At 37.0% G+C, this 14,491-nt stretch overlaps 1 protein-coding gene across 6 annotated transcripts in view; it reads left to right on the top strand.

Annotated features, from left to right (window-relative positions):
• The window catches only part of sbf1 (SET binding factor 1), a 63,684-nt gene that overhangs the window by 25,197 nt on the left and 23,996 nt on the right, over positions 1-14,491 (top strand). For 3 of the 6 annotated variants that reach the window (XM_036210227.1, XM_024285695.2, XM_036210229.1), the window contains exons 6-11: positions 1,056-1,133; positions 5,378-5,407; positions 8,869-8,974; positions 9,472-9,604; positions 9,705-9,813; positions 12,810-12,923. In XM_036210227.1, coding sequence (XP_036066120.1) covers positions 1,056-1,133; positions 5,378-5,407; positions 8,869-8,974; positions 9,472-9,604; positions 9,705-9,813; positions 12,810-12,923 — 570 coding nt within the window. The remainder of the gene's footprint in view (positions 1-1,055; positions 1,134-5,377; positions 5,408-8,868; positions 8,975-9,471; positions 9,605-9,704; positions 9,814-12,809; positions 12,924-14,491) is intronic. The other 3 variants (XM_036210228.1, XM_036210230.1, XM_024285715.2) reach the window with 3 other exon arrangements.

Below are 14,491 nucleotides of genomic sequence, written 5' to 3'. Positions count from 1 at the left end.
TCAGATTAAACCTCTCTAAAGACTTATATACACTAGGAGAGTCCACATTTTTGGCCATATTTCAGTGTGAAAATTTTTTTTTTTTCTTAGTATGAGTTTTCATTGCATTTTTTGCCAGTAGACCAGCATTTTAAACAGAAGCATGTGTGATGATCCCTACACCCAACAGCCAGGAATCATGAGGGTGGGGCTACACAAGTTTGGACAAACAGCTATTGAGGTCTTGACATTTGTTTTTAGAGAAAAAGTTTTTTTTTTTCATGATTTCAAATTTCAAGATGGACTTGCATCATGTGTCCTCTCCCCAAATGACTTTTCAAGCTGTTTTATTTACCCTAATGCCTTTCTACGGTAGCCTATTTGTACCAAAAAGGCAGATGATGTTTGGATTTGGGTCATAACATAAGTGGTCTAAACAAAATTTTTTGGAAATCACACAGAGGCCACCTTTTTGGTCAAGTTTTGGTCCAAGATCAGAGTTTTTATTCACACCCACCTTGTGGGTGGAGGTGTAGTGGTTGGCACTCAATTTTTTTACATGGGTTCAAATCCCATTTGCATGTGCAAGCGTGGGTTTTCTGTGGGAACTCCACTTCCTCCAACAGTCTAAAAACAGCCTTTATAGGTTGCCCGTAGGTGATAATGTGAGTCCGTGGCCCTGTGACGACTGCCTCCAACAGTAGCTGGGATAGGCTCCAGCAATCCACAACCCCTAAACACATTAATATGTTTTTTAATTAGTATTAAAGGCTTGCAATAAAAGGCCTATTCCTGTAAAATAAGAGATCAAATAAAATTCAGAAGACTTCTGTCATTATGCATATGAAAGCAAAAGTGTTTTCTGGTAAACCTTTAATCTAAACTAACATCTGAAGATATATTCTATGCATTATTTTAAACCTCATATTAACATTATTTGCTATGTTCTCACTCATGTTTCTTAATAGATGTTTCAAACATTAATTGTGTTTCCCTCAGCTGAAGCCTCCTCCCAATGTGGCTTCCAGAAGTTGTAACTCTTGTGTGTTCTTCCTGTGCACCCCGTTGTGTTGCAGACAGATGAGTCTGCAGATTGTAGTTTAGACACAGTCGTACCGGGCGAGGCCGGTGACTGGCTGCCGTTCTCTCTTCAGGTAACCTCTTTGTTCTGTAAGCTGAACCAATCAGCCGCCGGCTCCATGTTACCCAATCAAAGAAAAGGGATTCTTCTTCTTTACTTTCTTCATTTCTAAGCATTTATATTTGCCGGGTTTCAGGTGTGTCCGCTTTCAGGCTTATTTTGTAATAGGGCTGCTACGATTAGTCGACTAATCGACGAATAATCGACTATTAAAATAGTTGACGACTAATTTGATAGTCGATTAGTCGTTACTTTATATTATATGGAGTCAGAGTGTAGTAAAGTTGAAAGTTATGATGGTGTTATGCTAGCTTTTGTTATTTATTTTAGGCTATTTCGGAGTTTAGCTAATGTTTCATCTGCATGCTAGCTATTTTGGCTAATTTAGTATTTTTTGCGTTTTTTTAGGCTATTTCTGAGTTTAGCTAATACTTCAGCTGTAGGCTAGGTGTTTTTTCTAATTTAGGCTTTTTTTAATGTTTTTTTAGGTTAATTTGGATTTTAGCTAATATTTCAGCTACATGCTAGCTGTTTTGGCTAATTTAGGATTTTTTTTTTCAAATTTTTTAGGCTAATTTGGAGTTTATCTAATATTTCAGCGGCATGCTAGCTTTTTGGCTAATTTAGGAATTTTTCAGTTTTATTCAGCTAATTTGTAGTTTATCTAATATTTCAGCTGCATTCTAGCTATTTTGGCTAATTTAGGATTTTTTAGGCTAATTTGGAGTTTAGCTAATATTTCAGCTATATTCTAGCTGTTTTGGCTAACTTAAGCTTTTTTTTAGGCCAATTTGGCATTTAACTTATATTTTAGCTGGCTATCGGCTTCAGCATCTTTAGCCATCAATTTCAGCATCTTCAGTTATCATCACTACCATCTTCAGCGGCCAAATTCTGCTTACAGCATTCATACTTGCATTATTGCAGGTAATGCTAGTGTGACTATATCTAGTTTTTAGTTAGTTTCAAGCTAATGATGGTTAAGATGTGTGTTTTACATCCACTTTACACATGACCCAATTAGTCAACTAATTGAAAAAAATAATTGGTGATTAGTCGACTATTAAAATAATCGTTTGTGGCAGCACTATTTTGTAATCAAACTAATTCCACCGGATCTCTTCGATTATTTCAGAATCTTCAAACTCTTTCTTGTTTTCTGGGTTTGATTCAGCCCTTAATACGCTTTAAAGATCACTAACAGCACTGGTGTCCGTCTCTGGAAAAGCCCTCTTGCTGGGTGTGCTGCAGCTCCGTTGTTTTGTGAGCATATGGGATGGCAGATGGCTTCCTGCTGGGCTGCGCAGCATCTGAATGGGAGAGTCAGATGTAATCAGTGTTAACACACACACACAAATCTAAACGTCAAGGCTGCTTTGCCCTCTTCGCACCTACACCGCCTTAACCCTTTAACACCGGAACTCTAGTGTTTATATTCTTTGATTTACTGTCATTTTTTAACTGTTAACACAATAATTTCAGCAGATTCTGAATCTACTGGAATTATTGTGTTAATGTTTGAAAAGTTATAGTATGTAGAGAGTCTGAATAATAAATAAACCTCTAAAAAAAGTGAAATGGTTCTAACTACGTTATTTAAAAATTCTAAAAAGTCTTGATTCCTAAAATCAAAGACAGGAACGCAGTAAAAGAAAAATCAACCTGCCAAGTGACCTTTTGCACACATAATCAACCCCACATGGTGATGTTTGCACTGCATCCTCTACTCGTCTTCATCGCTCTAGAGCCGGTCAGTCTGGACCTCATGACCTTTTTCTTATCGATGTCCTCTTTATCCATCCTATTAAGCTTAATTCTCAGTAGTGTCTTGAAGGTTTTAATTCACCACAGATGTGGAAGCTTCTCATCACCAGTCGGATGGTTGTTGAAGACATCAGCCAGTACTGTTCTCGTCCATGACCTTTTAACATCCTTTTTGAACAGGCATGTTTTTATAAAGAAATCACGTACCACTATAGAAATAGTTTACACAGACTAAGAGCAAACAGTTGAGTGTGTTCAGTGAGAGCAAAGGTCAGGAACGGCCACTTTCACTCCATCTCTTCAACCATACAAGACTTTCGACATTCGTGAATATCCGTCCTAGTTTCCCATCAGCCTCTGCTACAACACTGTCAATCAAGATTGTTGTGACGTTAGACGTTTAAGTGTCTTAGGTTAATATGATAGATTCAAATGGACTAAAGAAATCCAGGAAGAGCTTTTTATTGCCACATTTATACAAAATACTTTCATTGTGTGAATGCTTAGTAACCATTCACACTATAGTGATTCTCCTTCTTCCTTCTGTAGATTTTGTGGCACGTAAAAACTCAATCACACTTTGAGCGATTTCAGCAATCTTGGTATCAAAATGTTCAGCTCATTCAGTACATTGCTGCTTGTATTTTTGGTTTTGAAATCTTTTACATTTTTTAAGATTTTACACAATTTATGTGATTTTCAGCCCCATTGAAAATGAATGGGAATTTAATCAAATACTTTAAAAACTTTGTGCACTTTTGGAACCAATGAAATTTAGGTATCAAAATGTTCAGCACATTCACGATATTGGTGCTTGCATTTTTGGTTTTGATACATTTTACGGTTTTTAAGATTTTACACAATTTATGCGATTTTCAGCCCCTTTCAAACTGAATGGGAATTTCATCAAAGCCTTTAAAAACCTTGTGCACTTTTGAAACCTATAAAATATTGGTATCAAAATGTCCAGCACATTCAGGACATTACTGCTTCTATTTTTGATTTTGATATATTTTAAAGTTTTTAAGATTTTACACAATTTATGGGATTTTCAGCCCCATTGAAAATGAATGGGAATTGAATCAAATCCTTGAAAACTATGTAATATTGGTATCAAAATGTCCAGCACGTTCAGGACATTAATTCTAGTAATTTTGCTATTCATAACTACTCCACATTTTAAGATTGATGCAATTTTTGTGATTTATTTAAGAAAATTTTCAGATTCTTTGTGCACTTTCTGCAAATAATGAAAGTTTTGTATCAAAACATTCACCTCGTTCAGGAAATTAGTGCATGTATTTTTGATATTGATATATTTTACGATTTTTAGGATTTTAAGCAATGAATGCAATTTTTCAGCAGCATTGAAAATGAATGGGAATTTCTTTAAAACCGTCAAAAACTTTGTGCACTTTTTAAACTTTTTAAACCAGGATGCTCATTTAGGGCTTTTGATATTCATACCTTTTACGCATTTTAAAATTTTACAGAATCTTTGTGATTTTCAAGAAATTCTTTAAATTCTTTGTGCACTTATTTTGCAAACAATGAAGTCTTGTATTAAAATCTTCAGCACAATATTCAGCCATTAAAGTAAATTCATTCAGCATCTTCAGCACCCACATTCAGCATAAAGCATTCACACTGGCATCATCACAGGTAATGGAATTTTCCTTGTTTAATTTGATTTATTTAGGAAGAAACAAATTGTTGCATAACTTTTGATCTCACATCAAAATGTAGTAGAAGTATCTGTCATTGATGCCAGAACTGAAACTGCATCTCAGTCGAACCTTACACTTTAAAATAGTGCTTCACTGCTTTTCTCAAAGTTGTTGCTGTTTTGTCTTCATGATGGAATTGCAGCTAGAATGAGGATGAACTAAATGGCTTTGCATATTCGTATTGTCCTGTTTTCATGTTTTTCATGACACTTCTGGTTGAATAGACTCTACTAATAGAAAACACTAAAACAGCACTAAAATTTAAAACCTGTCATTATAAATGCCTTTATTTGGTTCAAACATAGAATCCAAATCGTCAAATTGTGCAGAAAAAGCATTTATTTTGGTTCCCAAAGTCAATTTTAGAGTTTAGCAGCTTCATCCAGAGTCTTGAAGCATCATTATTGTGTTCCATGTGAGAGCAGAATCCATAGGAGTGTTTCTGCTGCAAACACTCTGGTAGGTTCTGTCAGTAATCACAACATCCTCTAGACTTTTTGAGGCCAAAATGTGGCTGACTTTTGTCAGTTTTAGGTCAATATTTAAAAAAAAAAAGTAATTCGTTTTTCTTTGTTATTTAAGCACACCAAATACTACCTGATTTTTTGTTTGTTTTGCATGGAGTCACAATGTCTTGGACATCTCAATGTGTATGGTTTCCATATCCACACACTACCGTCCCTGTGTCTCACTACTGTTGTGTCTGACCTGTCTTGTGTTGCTGGATATTTATTGTGTGTTTTTATGTTTGCTGCTATTTGTGTAGCTGGGCCAAGAGGAGAAAGCAAAGAGTTTGGTACGCTGACGTCTTCATTCCCCTTTCCTCACAGCCCACATGCTCCCAGCTTTTACAGCTTCCTTCTGTCCACCTGTTTCCTTTACACCTCCTGCTGAGGGAGAACTAATACAAGAACCGACCATGATCTTTACTGTGCAATCAGAAATTCTGAACAGAAGTTTAACAACTGACTTGAACCCGTAAAGTAATAGTTCAGTGTAGTTAATCATGTATAAGTAACGAATGGCGTGCAACTTATTTCATGAATCAAATCAATCTTTATTTATATAAAGCACTTTTCATACATAGTAGCTCAAATGGCTGGATGGTTCTAGAGTTGTAAAATGGTATATTTCTTGGTTTTCTAAGCGTAGAATCCAGATAAATGCTCTTGAACTAATCCTGCGTCTTTGTGCAATTTGGTTTCTGCTGCTCGCATCAAGTTGCTCCTCAATTAGGTTAAGGTCTAGTCTGTAACCATATCAGCATGGGTTTGGGATGTAGTGCTGTGTTGCTAGACCAGCTTCAGGTGTCAGACTATTAGATTCTCTTTATGTAAAACCCCCTCAAAAACTTTTTTTTCTTCTCTTATAAAATCCTTAAATGGAAGGTGTTTTTTTTTTGTTTTTTTCAAAAGATTTTGACTTGAGGTGTTTATCACCTGTGCTGTCAGCTGGCAGTTAACCGTGACATGTTGCATAAACCGTGTGGAGGGAACTGGCAAAGCCTGGTTAAGCCCAGTCGCCTCTTAGCATTGTGGGTCACAGATTAGTTCTCACTCTCAGGTTTCCTTGAATTGGAGTCTGATTACCCAGAACACACCTGACGGTCAGACGTTAGGCTGCCAGCACTTTTAATGTGGCTGCATTACATGATGCTTCCCTCTTTTCTTCCTGGCTCTGCCAAACAGGTCACTTGGAGCTTTACTTGTAGACTTTGTTCCACACCAAAGAATTCATACATTTCTATCACATCAGAAAGCTATGTTTCAAGCCTATGACTCATGAAACATAAAGGTCATGGACCGCTCGGCATGCCCATAGAGCAAAATGTTCATTCACATTTTTCTACGGGCATGCTAAGGGCTGCACAGGGGCGCAGTGGCTAGCAATGATTGGGGTGTCCCCAAGTCGTCGTTTTTTGATGTGCTGGCTGTTTGTAAAATCCAGGGTCCACAACCCTCGGGACGCAGTACCAGATCCAGTACAGGATGCGATACCGGATGTGCACTGGTCCTGGAGACACGTCCAGTGCAGGTAGCCTAACCTTAATCCTGTAAAGGTTCGCATCTGGTACTGGTTCGCGTCTGGTACCACATCTAGTCTGGTGTCGGGTTAGGGTTAAGGTATCCGTACCAGTGCGCTATGTTTCGCGGTACTGGTTCATGGCCCAGAGGTTGTGGACCCATAATTTAATGGGAACAGCCAGTACGTCGGAAAGCAATGAGTTGGGGACATCCAAAAAGTCAACAAGTGTCGTGGAGGGGTCCTTAACCCCTGTGCTATCCTAAGTTTATTGACGTTGGTAGTGGGGTCATTGGGACCCCAGATGTCCGCGGAACTCTTTTTTTTTTTTTTTTTGTTTTTTAATGATTTTTGATTTTCATGAAATCCTGTCCAACTTCCTCTAAATTTGCCACATTTGTCATGGGTGGAATCACACGTCAGTGTAAGGCTTGGGTCATCTGGACCCCATAAGATAGCACAAGGGTTAACTAGACGTCATTATACAACAACTTGGGGATGAGAATGTGTTGCATGTGCAGCGTTTGTGCACAGTCTGTAAGGGGCCAGTACTCGCACCTTACTAAAGACCAGAGTCGGACATAGGGACACCGTTGGACAGCAAATGTTTTTAATATATTTATGACATTTTCATGACGTCCTCTGAGTAGAGCTGCCATGATTAGTCGACTAATCAATGACTAATCGACCAATAAAATAGTCAACGACTAATTTAATAGTCGATTAGTTGTTACGTTATATTATATGGAGTCAGAGTGTAGTAAAGTTGAAAGTCAGAATGGTATCATGCTAGCTTTTTGGACTATTTTGGCATTTATTAAGGTTTTTAGGCTATTTAGGAATTTAGCTAATAATTCAGCAACATGCTAGCTATTTTGGCTAATTTAAGCTTTTTTAGGCTATTTTAGAGTTAAGCTAATATTTCAGCTGCATGGTAGCTATTTTGGCTAAGTTAAGCTTTTTTTAGGATAATTTGGCATTTAACTAATATTTTAGCTGGCTGTAATCTTCAGCAATTTCAGCGTTTTTAGCTATCAGCTTTAGCTTTTTTAGCTATCAATTTCAGCGTTTTCAGCAATCAACTTCAGTGTTTTTATCTATCAATTTCGGCATTTTTAGCTATCAATTTCAGCGTTTTCAGCAATCAACTTCAGTGTTTTTATCTATCAATTTCAGCATTTTTAGGTATCAGCTTCAGTGTTTTTATCTATCAATTTCAGCGTTTTCAGCAATCAGCTTCAGTGTTTTTATCTATCAATTTCAGCGTTTTCAGCAATCAACTTCAGTGTTTTTATTTATCAATTTCAGCGTTTTCAGCTATCAACACTAACATTTTCTATGGCCAAATTCAGCTTACAGCATTCCCACTAGCCTTATCGCAGGTAATGCTCTATACATAGTTTTTAGTTAGTTTAAAGCTAATGATGGTTAAGATGTGTGCTTTACATCCAGTTTGGGCATGACCCGATTAGTCGACTAATCTTAATAAATAATCGGTGATTAGTCGACTATTAAAATAATCGTTTGTGCACTACCTCTGACGTGGCTACATGAGACACAAGGGATCTGCGAGACACACCTTCACTTGCTCCTGTGTATATTCCTCCACGGGCCAAACCCAAAAACTCACGCCCCCTGCACAGGGCAGCCCCTGTAGGGGTCTATGTGAATAATGCTTTAGCAGAGCCACATCCTTTGTCCTTAGACCTTGAAGCCTGCTAAAGTCCGTTTTGTTGTTCCTATTGAGTAAAACTTGAATTCAACACTTTTAAAGATGCTGAATGTTACTATCCTCCACAATTAGGATCTCTGGTTTGAACAGTTGGTTCAACTTTTCACAAATTACAACTAAAAGAAGAGTAATTATGAAAGATTCTCGTCTTCTTGTCCACGCTGACTCACCTCTTCTCTGTCTTTCCATATCACATTACAGTGGAAACTTTCAGCGCATGACACCTGCCACGTTTTATTTATTTATTTTTTTTTTTGGATTTACGTTTCCCATAAAGGCTTTTAGTTCTGGTGCTGCTGGTGGTTGGCATGGAGCTCTCTGCAGCCTCACTGTCATAGGCTGGAATGGCTTGGGTTTTGATTTTCACCTACCTGCTAAGCTTGTGGGATTCTCCATCTTTCTCTCCGACTCATAGCCGTGATTAAACCAAACCCCGATTCTTCTCAGAAACCACGTCCTTCCCCTTCTCCCTAATCCGTCTTTTCTCCTCTCCTAATCTGTAGAGGACGATAACTTTAGGTGCTGGTGACCGGCAAGTGATCCAGACTCCCATCAGCGACTCCCTTCCTGTCAGCGGCTGCAGCGTGGCGCAGCTCTTCAGACAGCTCGGTGAGGCTGATTAGAACATTTTAGTATCAATGCAACCCAGTGCATATTCTTTTTTGAATGTATGCATGTCAATGATGCATATAAAAACCAAAAAATTGCTATGACATAATAAAAGAAAAACATAAATAATACTTTGCATTAGGCAAAAAAGATTTTGAAGACAAGTTGTAGCACACCATAAATTTGTAAAAATACATGTCAATGAAATCAAATAAATGTTTCATAATTTTAGAAAAAATCCTGTTTTCTTTTTCATTTATGCATCATATTTTCCTTGTATGAAATGTTAAGCAGCAGCACATTAATCATCCTTTCTCTTGACCTGAAGTACTGTTGATCTCTCCTAAATTATTCAGAATAGACCAAACACCTGAGCACATCATGGTGCATTTTCAGAAAAGTTTGCTGCCAAAACTGATGAGAAGTAATGACTTAAATCATTTTGATAAGTCAGTCTTTTCCTGTCTGTTCTGACAAGACTTTTTCTCCTCTCTCAGGTATCATCAACGTGTTGTATCTGTTCTGTGCTGCTCTCACCGAGCACAAGATCCTGTTCCTGTCCAGCAGCTACCAGCGGCTGACAGACGCCTGCCGGGGGCTGCTGGCCATCATGTTTCCCCTCAAGTACAGGTGAGCAGCCGCTCCAGTCCTCGCCGCTCTGCTTCAATCTTCTTTGTTTATGGTTGTTTATTAAAACCAGCGTCTTTTTTCTCTTTGTGTGTCTTTTCAGTTTTACCTACGTCCCTATCTTACCTGGAAAATTGCTAGAAGTCCTGAGCACCCCCACCCCCTTCATCATTGGTGTCAACTCCTTCTTCCGCTCAGAAACACAAGAGCTGGTGGGTTCTTTTACCACACAGAAGAACATAAATGACGTTTAAAAAGTCAAGTTATTAGTATTTTGCATTTTTAAAAAGGGGTACAAAGATACAGATCTTTATCTCCTGCCATTAATCTACAGCTCATTCAAACTCTATATACAGCTGCAGGAGAAAATATGTGAACCCTTTTATGCAGAAACTGGACACACAATTGTTTTCAATAGAAACATGAAACATAAATTGGTGTGATTTAAGCACCAATCATGTGTCCGAAAAAACATCATGCGTCTATTAAAAAAAAAAATCAAGTGTCCATTAAAAAAATTAAATCATGTCCATAATGTCCATTTTGTACAGAAATTAAGGTCCTCCAAAAGGGCTCACATAGTTTCTAATGCAACATTTTCAAAAGAAAAACATTTTCTCAATTGCAAATTTCCCAAAATGCTTATAGTACAAGGTCAATCACAGACTATTCCAACAGTAGTGACATCCAGGTTCTCGATGTTCCATAAGGACACGTCACACAGCCACTATTGTGACACATGGATGATATTTGTGATTCATAGGTGCTTCTTGCGTTCATCGATGTTCGCAGATGTTTATCGAGGGTTTCAGCAGACAGGGCTTTACGTGAATTCGGTTTTGAGCTGTTCAAAATTTTGGGTCGGTTGAGAATTACTGTTTATGCATATTTTACGTAGTTTATTCGCAATTATTGCGTAAATATTTGTGGAACTTTTTACTCATGTACCACCGATATATAACTTTCGTATCACATATACGGCGCACATATCACGTTAAAATGAGATAAATCACTAATGAGTTGCATATAAACAGCTCAATAATCCCGCACGGTTCATGATTGGCTTCTGTATTTAGTGACAGGTATATAAATCAGCCAGTCGTTCACCTGTCTATACCAAGTGGGGCTATCCCACCTGGTATAGACAGGTGAACCAAAGTGAAGAAATTCAATGAAGCACGGGTTTACGTGTTCTTTGTATGGTTTATTCATGCTTCTTCCATGGTTTTAACACATTTCACCTAAAAGACCACAACTTTTCTCACTTTTACCACCCATGTCATATTTTCAGCAGTGCAATATGCACGAATCGTACGTAGTGTGTGTGTGACATGGCCTTTAGGAAAGGAGTCAGAGTAGCATGAAATCCTGTGTTCAATCTTTCGCAGTAAACCTACATTTCTCCAAAACCAATTAAGAAAATCATTGATTTTAAGAGACAGAATATAATACTGATTTGATCCAATCATGAGGGTAAAGCATAGTTATGACTGAAAGAACAAGGTTTTGGATATAAGCAGACAAAATGAGTTTCCTCATTAGGGTGGTTCTACAAACAAGATGATGAGAGTTAGAGACAGTCATCCTCAGTCACATAAGCATTGAATTTATATATATATATATATATCACCTTTTTTATTATAATAGCTGAAGCTTTTATACTCCCTAGCTATTGATCCATCAATTGATTCAGCATTTATTTTTTTCTGTCCAGTTTTTCTGCATTTTTCTTCCGGTTCAGTTTTTGGAAAAAACTAACTAGAAAACAAACTATTTGTCCCATTTGTACTATTTGTTGCCAATGAATTCTAAAAAAGATCATTAGATAAAAAAGGCAGGAGAGATGGCTTTAACATCCACCTGCAGCTCCACAGTTGCTGCAGGTGTGGACGGTGAGCAAACAAACTGCATCAATCATTGTGCTTCTGCAGACACCTGCACATCCAGCTGCAGAGGTGAAATTTAACTCTCCTGCAAAGTCCTGGTAATTGTAGAGCTGAACGGCTTGTTAGGTGATAGTGGGAGAAAGCGTCCTCTCTGTGTTGAGGTCTGTGTGTAGATGTGACTGACTCGCTGGGCCACACCTTCTCCATCTGTGCGGATATTATCTGTGCTATGAACCGTCTATCTCTTAACCCTTTAAGATTCAAAAGCAAACTTTATATTAGTGCTGCCACAAATGATTATTTTAGTAGTCGATTAATCACCTATTATTTTTTCCAATTAGCTAACTAATCAGGTTATCCGCAAACTGGATGTTAAACAAACATCTTAACCATCATTACCTTTAAATTAACAAAAAAAAATAGATATATAGGATTGCCAAATTAGCCTAAAAAACTGAAAAAAGCCTAGCCTATCCAAAACATCTAGTATGCAGCTGAAATGTTAGCTAAACTTCAAAATAGCCTAAAAAACAAAAAAAAAAGCCTAAGTTAGCCAAAACAGCTAGCATGCAGCTGAAAAATTCCCTAAAGTCCAAAATAGCCTAAAAACCTGAAAAAATCCTAAATAAGCCAAAACAGCTAGCATGTAGCTGAAATATGAACTAAACTCCAAATGAGCTAAATAAAACAGAAAAATTCCTAAATTAGCCAAAAAGCTAGCATGCTGCTAAAAATATTAGCTAAACTCCACATTAGCCTAAAAAAAATGGAAAAAATCCTAAATTAGCCAAAACAGCTAGCAGTAGCTGAAATGTTAGCTAAACTCCAAATTAGCCTAAAAAATTGAGAAAAAATATCTAAATTAGCCAAAACAGCTAGCACGTAGCTGAAATATTAACTAAGCTCAAAATTAGCCTAAAAACCTTAATAACTGCCAAAATAGTCCAAAAAACTAGCATGATGCCATTATAACTTTCAACTTTACTACACTCTGACTTCATATAATATAAAGTAACGACTAATCGACTATCAAATTAGTCGTCAACTATTTTAATAGTCGAATAGTCGACTAATCGTGGCAGCCCTACCTTATACAAAAAAAACAGGCCAGTATCGATTTTTAATTTTCTATTTCTATAATAAAAACCAGTTTCTTTCTTATTAAGAAACTAAAAGAAAAAAAATCAACCAAAATTGTAAAATAAATAAATAAATAAAAAAAAATCAACTTTCTTTGTCTTTACAGTGATGCTGTTCTGCTGTTTTTATCCACAGCCTTAGATATAGATGTGAGACATGCTTATATGAGTGTTTGTTTTCAGCTGGATGTGATCATCGCTGACCTCGACGGCGGAACTGTCACCATCCCCGAGTGTGTGCACATCTCCCTACTGCCCGAGCCCCTTCTTCAGCAGACCCAGACTGCACTCTCAATGGTAAGAGCTACGAATGTATGCTGGGAACTCTCTCTAACAACATGTGGGTGGTTTCCACAAACCAATAAATTCTTCGGTGTTGCTTAATGAGACGAGATGCCAGGAAGCTCCTCGTGAATTATTTTTCCTCCTGTGTTTGACTTAGTTTATCCTCTTAGTTTACTTGAGCCACACCTTGATCGTTAGGTCCGTTTATGACATAGATGAGTGTATTATGACGATAGATGAGTGTACAAACAGAAACTAATTGTTCATCTCCTAAACCACCTGAAATGAAAAACCTTCTGGATTTGAAGGGGTGTAAAAATCTTTATTTTCAAGGTGCACCTCAGTCATAAATGTATAAACTTCACTAATCTCAATTATTTAAATGCTAATTTAGTAACCCTTACTTTAAAAATATACTGTTATTTTTATTTTTCTTTAGCCAGAGAGCCACCAATGAGAGGTAAAAGAGTCACAAGTACAGGGGACTGTACTGCGGCTCTTTGGTTAAAATAAAATGTTTTAAAGAATTTTTAAAAGTAACTGCAAAAGAAAAAGGAAGTAAGTAGTAAACTTAAAAATAAATAAATTAGCTTTAACTTTATTCTACGCATTCACAAACAGTTGACCGATGACATGAATCATTCAGTGAGGATCCTAACATCATCCTAGCCATAATTCTCCATCAATCCTTTGTAGTTTATCAACATCATACTCACACGTTTGGACTCAATTTTTAGCTTAATTTATCACAGAAAATCAATTTATTGTCAGTACCAGAATTAAAGCTACGTTAAGTTATAATCCACTGGATTATAAAGCAGATTTTCTATTCTTGAACAAATTTAAGGACTAAAAGTGTGTCTCATGGTTTAAAAATTTGTGGTAGAGGTCATTTAATTTGCTCTGATTTAGTTTTTGTTGGTTAGATTTATGAATTTGTGGCTAAAATGCACCAGAAACAGTAAAATAAACTTGTTTTTACATGATCCTATGGTGTAGGATGTCTTTTATTTTGAAAGGACGTCATACAAAGCTCTGTCCAAAGTTATAAACTATTTCCTTTTTTTATTTTAAAGCTATTTTCTCTTCATGTTTATGTTTTATTTTTGCCAAAAAACAAAAGTTTGTTTCTAAATGTATATCAGTAGCAAAAACATAAATATTAATCAAAATCTTATTCTTCTAAAGGGTGAGACTTTGTAGTTTGTATTAGGTTTTGGTTAAAAAGAAATCGGATGGCTCTTTAAGGGTTGAAGGTTGCAGACCCCTGGGTTAGGACATTAATCTCTGTGGATCCTAATGTTTGCAGATGACATTGTGATCTGTATTGAGAGCAGGTGGAGGAGCATCTAGAGAGTTGGAAGTTTGCTCGAATGAAGATCAGCTGCAGTGAGACAGAGAAAAAGACAGGAAGCAGAGCTGTAGAGAGCAGAGATGAAGATGCTGAGGTTCTCTTTGGGAGTGACCAGGATGGATCAGGAATGACTCCATCAGTATTTTTTAGATGTTTTAGAGATAAATGCAGGGAAGCAAACGGTGAATATTGTCCCATACTGACCCCTAAAGGATGCATTATAAAA

The sequence above is a fragment of the Oryzias melastigma genome, linkage group LG23 (assembly GCF_002922805.2).
Source record: "Oryzias melastigma strain HK-1 linkage group LG23, ASM292280v2, whole genome shotgun sequence".
NCBI classification, from domain to species: Eukaryota; Metazoa; Chordata; class Actinopteri; order Beloniformes; family Adrianichthyidae; genus Oryzias; species Oryzias melastigma.
The sequence above is the reverse complement of the archived record's forward strand: the minus strand, read 5'-3'. Positions and strand labels throughout refer to the sequence as shown.